The following is a 17,420-nucleotide window of genomic DNA, read 5'->3' on the forward strand; positions in this document are numbered from 1 at the left end:
TTGCAAGATTAAAACGTTTTCAGATGAGTGGTATCTTTTAGCTTGAGTTCAATTTTAAGTTTTTTTGGAGCTGATGAATTCTTTTGAAAACTAATTAATCTGATTTAAAATTGTAATAATTTGCTTATCTTTTTTCTTTATTTTTTTAAGCATTGCCTATAGTCTTGGACTAACTCTGTGTGTGTTTTCTCTAAGGTGGTGCTGGAGTGTGTCCTGCAGGAAGGCCTAGTATACAACAAGGTCAACCCCATCTTCCACCACTGGAGGATCAATGACAAGAAGTTCGGGCTCACCTTCCAGAGCCCTGCCGATGCTCGGGCCTTTGATCGAGGTATACGCAGGGCCATAGAGGACATCAGCCAAGGTGGGTTCTGTTTTTTTTTGCATACATGACATATGTACACTGGCGAATACATGTTCCCTGTCCGCAAGTCACGTCCATCCCATTAAAGGATACAATGAGCGGCTTCGTAGTTATACATCTCTCAGTATGCTAGGCATGATCTCTCATGAATGATCTTATTCGCATCAGCTGCCCATACAAACCTGCTGCTTCCTGTACCAAAACAAGGGACAGTTTTTGTATTTTTATTGCTAAAGACTTTTTTTGGGGGTGTGACTCAATGATAAATTGTTCATGTGATCCACTTGTAAGTACAGGTGGTCCTCAAGTTCCCTTCCTAGACTACCTAAATTAACTAAATTCCTACCTAAATTAACTCCTAAGTTACTCACCCTGTGGCTTGTACAGTGATGCTGCTAATTTATGGCTAAAAATGACATTTCCAATTATGCATCCAGAAAAGAGCGACAACGAAAGAGACAGAGAGAGACCGACAAAGTGTGTGATGAAGGAACTATGAGGCTATTCAATTATGATGCTTGTCAAGACAACTTGAGTGGCTTTAGTTCCCAGGAGGATGGGGATGGTTGGTAGGCTACTGCTTAACTAGACCTATTACAGTCACTGTTCGGCACAAAGAAGCATTTATTTTATGAAAAGTTACATCTTTCTATGTAGTAAATATACCATATTATGACACCTGTGGCTTATCGAGAGGTGTAGCCTATATATGTACAAATCTTTTTTTCCTCTTTAAACTCAGTGGGTGCTGCTTACATAACGGTCCAGAAATTATTTTTGAATAAATTTATGGGAGCGTGTACGTAACCACTGAACTACTTGACACGGAATGCCGTAAACACGAGCACCTGTGGGCTTTTGAACTCTTACTGATTCTGGATCAGGCTCTGGATTAAAATAGGTTCTCATAAGGGTGCTCTGTATTATTATATCATACAGTACACCTGCACGGTAAACACTCTCAGCTACAACAGGGCGAAGTTGACTTTCCCTCTCACTCTGTTGTCCTCTGTCCTGGCATCCTCTGTATTCTGCCATTGTTGTGTAATGCCTCTCCTCAGCACAGACAGACAGGTTCCTCTGTATTCCTGTTGCATCGCTGCGCTGCTGGACCGCTCTGTGATTTTGTGTGTGCGTGTGTGCGTTGGGGGCGGCGGCAAGGGATGGAGGTGGTGGGCAAGGGGGGGTTGTGTTGTGTTGTGTTGGTAGGCAAGAGAAGATGTTGCGCCCTCTGTGAATGTGCACGCACATGCGTGTGTATGAGTTATGCAGTCCTCTGTTGCCATGGTAACAGCGGGCACATGGCTCAGGCAGCTTCCAGAGTCGTGCTGAAAAGTCTCTCTCTCTCTCTCTCCCCCCCCCCCCCCCCCCCCCCCGCCCCACAGTATTGAATACCTTCTCCATGTAATTCATACTGTGGCTAACACAAGCCACATACAAATCTTCTGTCATGTGTTGCTGTGTCTTCCAGCTGAATGAAGACGGGCTTGTATTGAGATGCCCTTTGAGTTAAATTGCTGATTTGGTGCATGGACCACACTCCAACTCTCCTGGTGTGAATGAAACATGAGGCGTGGAGAAAGTGGAGCTGTCTTGCTTACCCAAAAGATATTTTTTTGTTTTTAGTTACATAAGGTGCATGTGCAAATTATATCAACCGCCTTCCAAGACTTGCAACACGCGGAAATGACTTTTAATATGCACGCTGTCACATTTTTTTTTTAATCAGGTCACATCGCCGGTTTTGCGTGACACAGGCATAAGGAGATCAGACAACATTCAGGCTTGATGAGTAATAAGACGTGACAATGAAGGGATTGGAATGAGAAAATAGTTTGTTTTTTTGGTGCAGTTGTTGGTTAAACAAAGGAATACTGCAATTCTTGGACAAAAATGATGTATATTCCATCTTGTGTGTTGCTCTGATGAGCATTTGACTTAAGCTAGTTTGCTGTCTGAAGAAGCTTTGGGGCATCGACATGGGCTTGAAATAGGAGTTCATACCCGTAGATCGGGGTGTCCAAAGTGCAGCCCCGAGGGGCAATACAATAACAAGCAAATTGACCTATCGCACATTTCATTTTTAAATTTAATTGAACAAAAAAAATCCAACTCCTCCTTGAATCACCACCTTATCCTGGTGGAGGGGTTTGAGTGCCGAGTGACCAAGGGAGCTATACTGTCTGGGGCTTTATGCCCATGGTTGGGTCTCCCAAGGCAAATAGGTCGTAGATGACAGGCCAGACCCAGAGTGATTCAGAAGACCCTTATGAACAAAGGCAAGGGTGAAGATCGCACCACGCCCGGATGTGGGATACCGTGGCCTCGCAGCCAACCACCTGGTTGTTGGGCCTTCACCTGCAGGGTTATCCGGTGTATTGCGTTTTGTGTGGCGGTCGAGGGCAGGTTCCTAGGCGACCTGGTCTTTGCTGGTTCTTGGGAGGAGCCCAAACTGCGAAAAATTTTGACTAGATATCGTCGGACTCACCTCCACCCACAGTTTGGGTTCTGGAACCAAACTCCTTGAGAGGGGCTAGACCTTGTTCTACTCTGGCGTTTCTCCAGGGGAGAGGCAACAAGTTGATTGACTTTGTAGTCGTATCATCATGTTCTAGTCACATGGGTGAAGAGAGGGGCTGAGCTGTCAACTGATCAAGGTGGTCAGTGCCAGTCGTGGCAGCGGGGCCTGAACCCGATGGTGGACACCAGAGGCCAGGGCCAGAGTCCTGTCGAGCCTGGATGGCTTGTAGGACTCCTGAAGCAGCCGACAGGTACCATTAGGCCAAGCGGTGCGTGGCTTCGGCGTTGGTTGAGGCAAAAACTTGGTTGTTGGAGACGTTCTTTGAGGCCACGGAGCATGACTTTTGGTCAGCCTCAGAAATGGGAAGTAGTGCCTGGTTCACGCTGTTAACAGTGGGGACAGGGGTAATCGGAGCCTGTTTCCCGTGAACATTGGCCTCCGCCAAGGCTTTTTCCAGTGAATGTTGGCCTCCGTGTGGACAGAATTTCTAGGCGCAGCCAAGGTGTAAGGGAGTCAAATTCGGGGGCCTTAGGATCTCGTCTCTGCTATTTGCAGACGACGTGGTCTTGATGGGCTCTTCGGGCTGTGACCTTCAGCGTTTACTGGGATGGTTTGCATCTGAGTCTGACGCTGCCTGACGGCAAGCTAGTTACGGCAGCGTTGTATCTCGGTATCGTTTCATTCTTCAGTATTTGGCCCTCGCTGGAAAAGGTTTGGACACACCCGATTAAGTCCCATCTGTTGAAAATATACAGTTCAACCTCTCTTTCATACGCCTTGGTTTTCAATGAAAATTATTGCCAAAAATATATCTGGGTTTTTGTAGGAACATCTCATTAGCACTGCACACCCTGTGCTGATGAGATGACCAAGCGAACTGTGCATTTCAGAGTGTTTGAGGAAAACCGAATTTACCAAAACTCAATTTATTGAGTAAAAATGTTAGTTTCCCCCAAAATTATGTGAAATTTTGACATAAAATAATATATGTATAATATTTCCAGTAAATACATTTCAAGAATATAGTTAATATTTGGTATGAAATATTTGCAATTGTTGCTTTTGCAGGTTTGTGCAAGCAGTTCAACTTATTTCTCCTCCCACGTTTTGTGCATTGTCCTACATAAAAAATGCAATATAGGTCACTTGCAGTGAGAAAAATAAATTGATTAGTCCAGAAAGGACATTATAGCATAAGTGAAATTGATTATCTGCAGTCTAACTGAGTGCTAAGTTCAACCCTGCAGTTGTACACACTTGGAATAGTTGTGAATGTGTTAACATATTCAAGCAAAAAGAAGCTCAACGTGGACGCACAAGCATGGCCTTACATCATCATCGTAGTCAGGTTGATTCTCAGAAGAAAAAAAATGCACAAACCGGATTACCCCGATAACCTGAAAACAGTTTGTTTTATTTTTGGGGGAGGATGTGGAAATGACGCATGGCGTGGTTTTAGCCAAGGTCAGGTTACATTAATCTAAGCATGCATATTTCATGAACTTCCGTGCGCCTCACTGACACAAAGCAGCTTTCATTTCCCCATTTAGGCGGCAGGGCGGATGGCAGCGTCTCTTGTCTCTTAATTCTGACTTGATAGACAGATATAGATAGATACTTTATTAATTCACAGGGACCCTTTTGAGGTGACCCTATCTGTTTGCTTAAGCCAGGGGTGTCCAAAGTCGAACAGGCAGCTGTTTTGTCATTGGCCCGCGACACATTCTAAGAATAGAATTTAACAAGAAAAACAGTATGAATGGAAAAATCCTTTCACAGCAACTTTACAAGTATAAAGTCAACATATTAAGAGAACAAAGTCGTAATCTTGTGTCCAACTGTGTCAGTATTTGTTTCATCTCTGGTCTGGACTGAAGAAAGTTGAAGAAAGTTGTCCTTGTCTCCTGCGTCCAAACAGGCAGGAAGAAGCTTCACTCGGTGCATTGGTTTCAGCACCTAACCAGTGATCCATTTTGTCTATCATATAGTGTCAGTGGGTGTAGGCGGGGCCCCAAGCATACGCAGAGAATAAACAATATATTCAATGTGTGGGATGGGTTCTCGAGGCAACGTCACTTCCTCCTCACTCCCTGGTCTCCTTCCCTCCATTAATTTATTGTTTTTTTTTCTTTTTTTATTCCAGGTTGCAAGCCGTTTGGTGAAGGGGATGCTCCTGAAGACGGAATACCAGTGAGTGTTTTATTTCTTTCCTGATTTAATAGATATGATTTGTGTGTTTGAGGGAAACCTATGTTACAGTACTGTAGGTTTTTGGTGGGGATGAGTTATCTGTATCTGTTCCCATCTAAGTTATTAGTATCCGTGTTGCTACTCGGAGTGGGCGGGGCATAAACCGGAGGTGGTCATGGTTTCACTGGAAATGTGTAGGGCTTACATATGCACATTTTAAGTCTGAAATTGACATGGGTTGTTATATTTATTATTATTTCAATATGTGTACTGTGTATATGTGTAAGAATTGAGTAATTCTTTTATTAATGATCTGAGTGAAGTTGGTGATTCATGCAAACATGCAATGATGACAAACACGGAAATCATCTGTCAGCCTTGTTCAGTTTTAGTCTACCCCAATTCTGCGTGATTAATACACACATTATGATGGCACATTCCACTGTATATTCCATGTGATATTCTTGACATCAACACTACCTCCCGATACTTACCAGATCTGTGTACTCAACACCTGCATTCAATGCACTTGACTACTTACCCCCCCAAACACACTCCCCCATCCCACTAACTATCCAGAAGAGAGGTGAGGGAGGGAGCAGCGTTCCTGTTCCTGTGGCAAAGTTCCTCTTTAGAGAGGGATCAGTCTGAACACACAGGAAATCCAGTGGTCCTGCTGTTGCTAGGCAGCAAGGGGGGGTGGGGGCTCCTGTGACGGGGAAAAGGGTGTCGGGGATGGAGGGGGGTGTTCACAAGGTTCAGCGCGTGAGCCACCGAGCGTGTCACCATGGTGATTTGGCATCCGAATGTTGCGGTCGGAGACCTGGGCTGCAGAGAAAGAGAAGTGAGCTAGCAAATAGCAACACAAAGCCTCGTGAAGACATTATAATACACGCGTAGTTATGTGCTCGAGGTGAAAATGGCACCAACGGGTCTTGCCTTGACACAAGGATTGTAGCATGCCGCCATGCACATGTGCTCAAGCATCCATCAGCCTTCTTCCTGTCCACAAACCGCGTTCTTCCTCTTGCCCAGACCCGCACAGCATGTACACTCAACTGTACGCACAAATGACTTGTTCCATGCAACTCAGCTGTGGGCATACTGTGCCAAGACTGTTGCTAGCACCTCGGTGAAAATACCCAGAAAACTTCTGCATGCAATTTAGAACTTTAACACAGGAAGTTATGTATTGCTTTGGTTTGTAAAGGTTTTGTTGACATTTTGGTGTCGAGTGGCTGAATGTTCTTGCATGACACACTTTTGAGCAGTTTGTGAAGTTCCTAACATTTAAGGCAAATCTCTTTGCCACAGTATCGAACTTCACAGTATTGATGTCAATCTTGCCAAAGAGGTGGTAGAATATTTCTTTTAATGGTTCTGCTAGAGCAAAGTACTTTTCTTTGTTTTGACTAGGGCTGTCAAATGATTACAAATTTTAATCAAATTAATCAGTTTCATCTCAAAAGTTAACTTGAGTTCAAAATAGCACACGTCTGACAATCTCTTTAATTGTAGCACAACATTTTATTTTGCCTTAACCTGTCTGTTAAAAAAATACCCAAGCTTAAGAACCCATTTGAATGTTAAACACCCCTGCTGTATCGTGACGCCATGTGACAATGGAAATGCTGAGGATGTTCCCTGATGTTCCTCTCACACTTTTCCACCATCCTCCATTCCTCTCTTCTTTCCTCACCCTCTCTGGGGTCAGATCAGCTCCAGATTGGCCCCCACGCATGCCTTTGAATGGCGGGTCGGGGGGGGGGGCTTCAAAAAGGAAGCCCAAATCTGTTTCCCATTTCGACTCCCTCTCGCTCCCTCTCTCTCTCTTGCTCTCTCTTTTTCTAGTCCCCGCCCCCTCCACCTCTCCACCCCTTTGTGCTGTCTTCCTCCCGCACACATACAGCTGTCATCTGGCTTTTTAAGTTCTCTGCTGCATTTCTCCAGCTGGAGCTAGTTTATGACATTCTCTCTGCAGACTCTTTGGCCTCTCTCTCTCTTTCTCTCACTTTCTTTCTTGTTTTATGCGCACACACACACACACACACAACTCATTTTTTCCTGTTCTGCTCTTTCTCTCCCCTCCTTCCACTGACTTCTCCTCCTCACGTTCCCCTGCAGACACTTTGGTATGTTTAGAGGCATAGCGAGAGCAAAGTCACACCATACATGCACCATGTGTGCAGCCCAAGGGGACGACGGAGGGAGGGTGCAAGGAGAAGGAGAGGAAAAAAAAAAAGAAAAGGGGGGGCGGGGGGAGAAGTCAAAGGAAGCATCTCTTAGCAACCACAGGACAGTAATTACTGTTGCAGCAGCTGGGAGCAAACCAGATTTCCGCTGTGCGTTAAAGCTCACTGGCGTGGGCTACTTTACACACGGCACTGACTAACCAGAGCCAGCAGAGCCTCCCCCACATGCCACTGGGGGAGGAAGAGAGAGGAAGACTAACCCTGCCTTGATGAGGTCGGGGCAGTAGTGGTGGTTGATTGGAGAGGGTAGGATTCGGATGCTCGGACCGTGGTTGATCTTTGCAGGTGCTTGTGTCTGTAGTTGCACAAAAACGTTGAACTGTCATCATGTAAGATGTTAACAAATCTCACGAGACCTCACTAGAAAAAAAAAGTTGAAAGATTTTGTTGTGCTTTTTCATTGTGGCGCTTTTTTTACAATGTTTATTTTAAAAGCAGCAGTCAGAGAGTGTTGCAGTTAGCTGCAAGTGCTAGCTGGCCCACTATCCCAATTTATAAATTGTAACTTATTGTTTATCATATATGTAATGTACAGTTGTGCCTCACTACATTGCAGTTCAAATATCGTTCCCTCATTCTTTCGTGGTTTTTCACTAATTAATAAATGAGCGCCATTTTGTGGTTGAATACACCCTATTATTAGTCAAAACATTCATTCATTCATTGATTTTCGACCGCTTTTCCTCACGACGGTCGCGGGGGATGCTGGAGCCTATCCCAGCTGTCTTTGGGCAAGAGACGGGGTACACCCTGGACTGGTGGCCAGCCAATCACAGGGCACATATAGACAAACAACCATTCACACTCACATTCATACCTATGGACAATTTGGAGTCGCCAATCAACCTAGCATGTTTTTGGATTGTGGGAGGAAACCGGAGTACCCGGAGAAAACCCACGCATGCACGGGGAGAACATGCAAACTCCACACAGAGATGGCCGAGGGTGGAATTGAACATTGGTCTCTTAGCTGTGAGGTCTGCGCGCTAACCACTAGACTGCCGTGCCGCCAAGTCAAAACATATGAATATATAAACAAATTGTCCATATTCCTGGGCAAAATTAAGCATTTTCAATAATAACAATGGCTAAATGAGCCAAAATAGAAATATAAGATATTTCGAAGATGTTTCTCTCGGGTTTTTCCTGATTCCAGAGTCGCCATAGCATATGTCGAGGAATAGCTGTGACATTGTGCGCGCCTTTAAGAGGCGAGGCCTGTGAAGTGATGTGCGTGATGTCAACTATCTACTGTGGAAATGCTGACTGCTAGCATGGGTAGCAGTGTGGAGAGTGCCGATGACTAGTGTGAGTTGTCGCTGACAGCAGCTGCTGTGTGAATGTTCACTGTGCCATTGCAGTCGCTGTCCACTAGGTGGCAGGAACATTACATTGACACAATAGCCACCAATGACGCTGTTGTTGCTAACATGTGAGCCTATGTAATGTATTATTTATGTCCGAGACGCCTTATTGTCCATTATTAAGTAAACTGTATTCAATAGTAAAGTGTAAAAGTGACAATAGGAGAGTTATTTCATGTCTATATGGCTCTAATAATGCTAAAAACTACATTTAAAAGGTCTTAAAATAGGTTATCTATGCTCTATATATATGAAAATATTCAATTTAAACTCTCTGTCCTCCCCCAAGCGCTGCTCCTCTGTTTACTTGCTAGCAGTGCGTACAAGAAAGACACATTTGTTTACAATTCCTAAAAACGCCACCATCAGGTCCAAGTAGTGGGAGTTCATGATTCCCTACCAGCCAAAGAAATGGCTGTCAACGGCATTTCACACGTCAAGAAATAAGTTAATAAGAAATAAATCCAAACAAACCTTTTAAATTGCACTGTGTTTTCTTTTAGCTTCTTTTAGCTGCTTTATGAATCAAACCAAATGCATACTTCCATCTTTGATTTTGAATCCCTGATGTTTGGTGACATAATGTTGGCTCCTGATGTAACATACTCCCCCGCTGCTCTTTTCTCTCTCCTGCACCTCTGCATTCATGAATCACGAAATAGCCCTCATGTTAGTTACTTTCTTATGAGGTCCCGTTTTTTTTTTTATCTACCTTGCATGCGCCTGAAATGTACACTTGCCCCTACAGTGCATACGTTCCTATTTGATGCAGTCTGCGGCATTGGCCAGGTGCTATTTATAGAAACTCCAGCCTGATTGTTGTCAATGGCGAGACCTGTTTTTCTTGTGAGACGACGGCGTAAGAATGTTCTTGGAATTATTCGCTTATTTCCAGTGTCTCTTTATTTTTGGAGATTGTGCATGACATAAAAACCTTTGTGGGAATGTTTGGTTTGTTTGGAACTCTTGAGTTCTTCCACTGAAGGGCCTTTAGTCATCAGTGCAGTAGCCTAGTCAGGCATCGGTGCAGTGTGCCCCCTGGTGGTTAAGAATGAAAGCCAGAGCAGGCATAGCCTTGATAACAGACATGAAGCAATAATGAGAGAAGTTTTTTTTTTGTGTTTCTTTATTTGTGAAACAATAGCAATGTATTTCTTGTCTGCAGGCCTGTGAGGAGCCTCCCTCCATCTGCACCCCGATGAAGGAGCCCTTCTCCCCACTGAACAATGTCGTCTCCACAGAGCCCTTCCGAGGCTGCTATGTACGCGCTCAGCCCTTTGATGAGTTTCCCTCCAGCAACCGCCGCTACCTGCCGCCCCAGGTAAACCACCACTATAAAGTCTGAAGGGACAAACATTTGGATCTTGTACAGTCTTCCAGGATTTCCCACATGCGTATGTATTATAGCAATACCAGAGCTCAATAATAACAATCAGATGTACCGATGGCCCGGGGCAAGTTAAAACAAAATTGGGGCAAGTAAATCCAATCAGTGATATTCCCGTCGGGCAAGTGCACTTTGGCATGCCATACTGCCAAGAGTTTTTTTAAAAGCGGTTCTTGTTGGGTGTTGGTAAAAAAAAACACGGACTGCGTAATTCCGGTGGTAATTTGCAAACCAATCCTTGCAAATCTTGAAATGGACCAATCAGAATCGTTTATTTAGACCGTGGTCTGTAGTCCACAGTCCGCGTTTTACCCACACCCGTTCTTGTTCGCGGTCAACCAATCAGCAATGGTTTGACTAGGAAAACATCTATCATGGCGTCCCTGCCAACATGGTCTAATTTTTCAACAACTTGTGAAGGAAAACAGCAAAAAGTGATGAACCAGTGCCTCCTAAACAAGTATTTTATTAGCGGCAGCAAATCAAATGATGGCACAGGTGAGTGAATCACATTGCTGTGACAATTTGAAGTGGTCACAATGAAACACCACCGATTAGATCCAATACCAAGTGCTGATTTTGCACAAGCTACAAAATTTAGCGCTTCCATTTCTCTGTGGATTTTTCTCACCTTTTGCTTCAAAAATTATTGTTTGACCATTGAGCTTTTTTTCTGGATTAAAAACACTTTACTAGTACACAAATGTGTCTGTTCAATAATGTTTCATTGTGGTGCACAACTTATAAATATCTAAATACTGCTTACTACGACTACCATGTGTAAGGTAGTATGGCATGTCATGTTAATATACATCTCCACAATTGATAATCATTTAATCTTTATTTGAGATTCTCATGTGATGCCACAAAAATGAGATGATATCATTATGGCAGTCTTTTCATTTTACATGGGGCAAGTAGTTCTCACCTTAAGGATTCCCCATGGGCAAGTCATTTTTGTTTTTAATGTACACACCTGAATACTTTTTATTTTATTCACTTATGTAACTGGTTTCTCCACCAAGGTGTCATTCAAGTCGACGCGCCACGTCAGCTTTCACATGGATGAAGAGGAGATCGTCCGCATCAACCCCCGCAAGGATGTGCTCATCCGCGGCTATGAGGACTACCGCCACCCGGTCATGTGGAAGCAGGAGTCGGACCGCGAGGACCTGGACTTCCCTGCCACCTTCCACAAACTGGACAGTAAGAAGTGTGAGTACCTCTTTCCTGACGGCCCCGGCGGGGACTCCCACTTGGGCCCTGGTTTGGGCATGGGCACGGGCATGGGGCTCGGCCTGGGCAAGGACACGGCCATCAAGACTCAGCCCTCGCCGCTGCTGAAATCCAAGAAGGGGCGGCGGCGGCGGGAGGATGGCGAGCGCTCGCGCTGCATCTACTGCCGAGAGATGTTCAACCACGAGGACAACTGGCGGGGACAGTGCCAGGACGCCCCCGACCCCATCAAGCAGTGCATCTACAAAGTCAGCTGCATGCTGTGTGCCGAGAGCATGCTCTACCACTGCATGTCCGACTCGGAGGGGGACTTCTCGGACCCGTGCTCGTGCGACACCTCCGATGAGCAGTTCTGCCTGCGCTGGCTCGCCCTGGTGGCGCTCTCCTTCATTGCGCCCTGCATGTGCTGCTACCTGCCACTGCGCGCCTGCCACCACTGCGGCGAGGCGTGCCGCTGCTGCGGGGGCAAGCACAAGGCAGCCGGGTGACCCCCCGTGCCTGCCCTCTGGGACACCCTCAAAGCTAGCTAACACAGGAAGCGGATCAAAGCGGATCAATTCAAAGCCGGCATCCTTTTTTCATTCCCCTCTCAGACGGGGCGATGTTGATCGCCAGCTCTGGGGGCTTTTGGTGATTTCAGTTTGCGTTTGTCGCCGACGAGCTGCAGCGGAGGACAAACTTAAGCTTTTGCGGGGGGGCGTCAAGCTAAGTCCAGGAGCTTCTTCAGAGGACGTGAAGAGACGAGGATTAACAGACTTGGAGATGTTACTAAACGCACCTGTACACGTACACACACACACACGCACACACATTGACAAACCACAGGTTTGAACTCTACTACAAGAAATGTGTAAACTTTATGAAGGAATCTTTGTCTTTTGTACAGACAAAACTACAACAAAACTATCCAGAAAAATAACTTGCTGTTTAAGTATGCTAAAAGGGATTCGTTCTTGCTTTCTTTTTGTGTGAAGTTGCAGTCGGGTAACAGTGGCCTTTCCCTTCATGTCGGTGTAATTAGTAGGCAGGACATAGGACATATGCACCCTAGACTTGGCGTTTATCCAAACCTCTTCCCTCCCAATAGGTGTCATTCTGTGTAGTGGATCCATGGCCACTTTATTCCTTCATTCCTACAAACCTCACATAGACCATTTGATTGCATTCCAAAAAAAAAAAACAAAGGGACTCATTCCATTATTGGAAGGGAAAAATGGTAATTTACCATACTGACTTTCCCTCAAACGTACAAACATGTAGATTAGAAGATCAGTATACCTTTTTTTTTTTTTTTGCTCAATTTTACACTGCTGTAGTTTCATTTTCCTGCTCAAATTCAAAGTTTTGCTCATCCAGCAAGTTTTTGTTTTGGTGAGTAAAGGGTGACAGTGCTCCTATTCGGAAAACGACCAGGCACTTAAAAGTTAGTCTCTAAATGAAAGCACTACCCTCCAACGCTTCGGTTGCAGCACCCTCTCCAAAGAAAAAAAAAAGTCCCGTGTTTGTTCCACAATCACTTCTTTTTAGTTTTTTTTGTTTTTTTTTTGCATGTCTCGAGTCCACTCCTTCATGTGTCTTCGTTTAATAAGCCCTGGATGAATGAGTGCATTGTTTCAGGAATGTTGAGTATCTCGGCTATTAAATACATACAGATGGTGCGTGAGTGTGTGCGTGCGTGCGTGCGTGCGTAGGTCTTCACATGCACTGGTAACGTCCTGACGTTGACGACCCTTTTGACTTAGTGACTTTGACTGACCAGCGTCCATTTTTGTAAAGGAATAGTTCTTGTTCTTGTTTTGGTTGTTTTTGGAAGTTATATCCACCAGGAAGCTAGCAAGCTATTTATGAGCACACTTTAGGAATAATCCATTAAAAAAAAGTGTGGGGGGGAGACAACTTCCTGGGGCACAGTACTGTTTTGTTGAGTGCTTGAAATACCAGGTAAGTTACCAGGAGGTGTTTTTTTTTTTTTTTTTTTTTTTACAGATCAATTTCTGTGCAGATTAATCACACGTTTATTGGTCATATTCCAACGTGCTTATTCCCCCCGTCTGACATCCGCCGTATTCCAGACTTGGGAAGTTGTCATTCAGCATTTGAGCTACATTACAGTCAACGTAAAATATGCAATATTGTTATACTGCAGGAGTCGCCGACCTGCCAGGTCGATCGCCGTTCTAAATTCCCTAATTATAAATTATACGTTTCTGTTCAGTGCAGACTTTGTGTTTTCTTCACTCTTGCCATTTTTGAAAAATAAATGAATGCATTCATGCTGTTTAGTGGTTGAATACAGCCTAGTATTAGTGGAAAATATGCATATTTAAGCACATTTTATGGATTCATTCATTCATTTTTCTACCGCTTATTCTCACGAGGGTCGCTGGAGCCTATCCCAGCTGTCTTCGGGTGAGAGGCGGGGTACACCCTGGACTGGTGGCCAGCCAATCACAGGGCACATATAGACAAACAACCATTCACACTCACATTCATACCTATGGACAATTTGGAGTCGCCAATGTAATGTTAGTGTACTTTCAATGCAGGTTTGAATCATCTCTCAACAAGAACAATAATCCCCAACCTGGGCGACGCCAAGCTGAAACTCAACTCTGAACGCCTGACATCACTTCCTGTGTGCCCCCTACACAGGTTTCCTAGCACCAGAACACATTTACATTTATATTTACAGCACCACAAAGGATCAGGATTCTTATGTCTTATATTTCTTCGGTAATACGAGTGTACTGGTGACAATAGGGCTGTTATTTCATCTAGAAGAGAAGCCGTCTCCTCTACTGCACCCTTGTGAGTGAGGCAGAGCGACACCTTAATTGGGGAGACACACAGGAAGGAAGCGACAACAACAAAAAAAGTTGATATATCGGTTACGTATTCGCCGATATTGATTAATTGGTGATATGTCATAATCAACTGGGCTCTTGTTTGGCTGCGGTAACTGAATTGTGAATTTGCTTGTTGAAACTCTACTTCAGGGGCGTCCACGGCTGTTTTTTATCTCCACATTGTAAAAGTAGAATTGAACAAGAAAGCTAACAAACCGCCAGTAATTTTACAAGAATGTTACAATGATAAGACAAAAAACTTGTACTTTAATTAGGCATGACGTTGAAGTATTTGTAGTAAGAAAAATGTGTTTCAAGAAGAAACAAAAAATTTTAATTTTTTTGAAAATTTGGTTGGGTATAATAAGGGAATAAAGTCAAAACATGAGAAGAAAATTTACAAGAAGAGATAAGAACAGAAAACAGCTGTAATTTTACAAGAAAGTCAAAATATAAAGAGAAAAATGTTGCAATTCTATGGCAATAATCTCATAATTTTTGCAGGAAAAAATGTTTTGGCAGCATTGAAATATTACCACATTTTTGTTTTTTAAATTTGCAATATTCTGAAGAACAAACAACAAAGTTATAATATTATGGAAATAAATTCAAAATATTAATAAATAAAAACCAATAAAATCATAATATTATGAGGAAAAACATTTACCAACACTGTAGAACAATTTTGAGAAAAAATAAATAAATAAAAAAAATACAACATTGCGGTGCACCAAAGTTGATATTAACAGGCTTTTTCAACAAAGTTTGAGGAAAATAAATCTATTTATTTATCATATCAAAATTTGGACACCCCTGCTCTACTGTCATATTCTCTCATTTTCCCCCCTTTTTTATTATTGTTTGCCACCATTGTTACGTAACATCAGATTTCTGCAAAGCTGGGCTACCCTCAGTTCCCAAGTGGGTCATATATTCCAGTTTCCTTGAACACATCATCATCTAATCTTTAAACAGCATTGCAGACTACAGGGCAAATTGAATTTAGCCTATGCTCATTTGAGGCGTGTTAAATGGTAGTCGTGCACTCCATCCACAATTAATTATGCTACCCTTTATTTGGGACCCACTTCAAAGTTGCGGATACTTTATTTAAAAGTGACAAAAAGCTGCAATAACTTCACCAAATCTGTATGTGTACCACCTGGTCGGAGCTCCCTTACTTTTGAATATTTTTTTTTTTGTTTTTAAAATTTCTATGCAAACTTTCTGACACTTGACACAGACCTCTCTGACGGGACTTTCTGCAAGACCCCTCTTAGTTAGCTCGGTAGATAATTAAGCGCCCCACCCCTTGGTACCAAACACCTGTAAATACTTAACACTGTATTTAAGTACTGATGATAATAATAATAATAATAATAATCCCAGCTTGTTGGTTCTTTTAAAGATAGAGCTGTATTTATCGTGGCTGTCAGTGTTCTATACGGTAGCTTCTATTGACAGCATTACTGTGTACATAGGTCCACCTATTTTTGTTTTTTATTGTATTGTTTCACATTGAAAAGTAGCGGGCATTTGTAACTTGAGCGTCTAATAAAGAGATTCTCACTAGTTTTGTACGGTAGAAGGAAGGAAGGAAGGAAAGAAGGATAGTGCTAACATGGTACAGTAGTGGCAGTCAACTCGCTTTGGAAAATTTTCTATATGAATATATATAAATAATATACAGGCTGCTAGATACAATCACTAATTTTATTGTGCTGACAGAGAAAATTAGCTATGAACGACTGTTAAACCCTTATCTAAAATGTGTGTGTGTGTGTGTGTGTGTGTGTGTGTGTGTGTGTGTGTGTGTGTGTGTGTGTGTGGTTGTTCACCCATATTTTTTTTTTTGGATGGCTCCCAAGATGAATGAACCTGATTAAAACTTGCTGGCTGTCGAGCAAAATGTAGGATGTGTGGGGTTTTTAATTTGTTTTTTTTTTAATATATCCAACAACAAAAATATAACACTTGTCATTCTGCATTAACCAGCACAGTGCAACTTCCTGTCATGTACTGTATTATATATGCAACATATGTCTGTCCGCTTTAATATATATATATATTTTTTGACCTGCATTATATATATATATATATATATATATAAATATAGATATATAAGACTTCAGTTTTAACCACTTCTGCTGCTAGTCTTTTATCCTCCTTTCAATCTTGGAAAAAGTTTGGGAATGCATACAAAATAAATGTACATTGTGTAGATTTACGAAGAAAAAAAAAGCTCTATAAACCCCCGGTTTGTTTTATTTTTATTTTTACTTTTACTTTTCAGTGTATTGTTTTTCAAAAGAAAAAAGTTTACTTTTTCACAGCAGTTTTGAGTGTTTTTGTTTGGATCCCCCCCCCTGACCCCCCCGATGCTTTTGGTGCACTGATACTACTCTATGTATGCTTTGGACATCTTACAGCGCTTGATGTAACATTTATGTGATTAGTTCTTAAAATAGTGGAAGACATTTTTGTGTTTTTTGAAAACTTGCAGTATAAATGGTACTATTAACTATTCTGTAAACACTGCCTGGTTCTTTTTTTTTTTCTTCTTCCTTGTGTATATTTTTTTGTAATTTAAGTTCCTTCTAGTGCCATCCGCTCTCCCATCCTGACAACCTCAACAACAACAAAAAGTGCCTCATGTCCATCCTAGTTTCCATCTTACACTCTTAACATCTCACTCTCTTCTGCCTCTTCTATTGTTTTGTTTTTCCTTCTTACTTACCACACAATTTGTTAGGTGTTGTTTCTTATGGGCAATACCGAATATATGATGTAAAATTGGAGAGTCCCAATAAATAACTCATGGCATAGTTGTATTTTCTTTATACAGATGTAGCTTGTTACTTTTCATAAAATATTATAATGTAAATATGCATACATATGTTTGTAACTGTTTTCATGTTACATCATACACTTGTAATTTGACATATCAAATAACATTATCATAATAAAATTGTGAGTTTTAATTTTTGGCTGTGCAGAATTTTTTTCATTTTTTATTTTACTGCTGAATAAAAAAGCCATAATTATCCAAATGTACCATAAATAAGGCCTAGAAATTAACACATTAGATATTCTACTTACTTATTTAAGATCCAAAGCGACATGGCCCTGTGTGAAAAGGTGATTGCCTCCTAAAGCTAATAAGTGGTTAGGCCAGACTTAGCTGCAACAATTGCAATCAAGCGTTTGTGATAACTTGCAATGAGTCTCTATGGAGGAATTTTGTCCCACTCATCTTTGCA

The 17,420-nt window shown here is 42.4% G+C and overlaps 1 protein-coding gene across 1 annotated transcript in view; it reads left to right on the plus strand.

Moving 5' to 3' along the window:
- spred1 (sprouty related EVH1 domain containing 1) overlaps nt 1-14,741 on the plus strand; it is a 41,827-nt gene extending 27,086 nt beyond the window's left edge. The window contains exons 3-6 of the mRNA XM_058091542.2: nt 196-364; nt 5,029-5,075; nt 9,857-10,012; nt 11,104-14,741. Of these exons, the coding sequence (XP_057947525.1) occupies nt 196-364; nt 5,029-5,075; nt 9,857-10,012; nt 11,104-11,802 (1,071 nt within the window). The 3' untranslated portion in view covers nt 11,803-14,741. The remainder of the gene's footprint in view (nt 1-195; nt 365-5,028; nt 5,076-9,856; nt 10,013-11,103) is intronic.
- Nucleotides 14,742-17,420: the final 2,679 nt, after the last annotated feature.

This window comes from Doryrhamphus excisus, linkage group LG14, assembly GCF_037039965.1.
Source record: "Doryrhamphus excisus strain RoL-2023G ecotype Guam linkage group LG14, RoL_Dexc_Guam_v1.1, whole genome shotgun sequence".
NCBI classification, from domain to species: Eukaryota; Metazoa; Chordata; class Actinopteri; order Syngnathiformes; family Syngnathidae; genus Doryrhamphus; species Doryrhamphus excisus.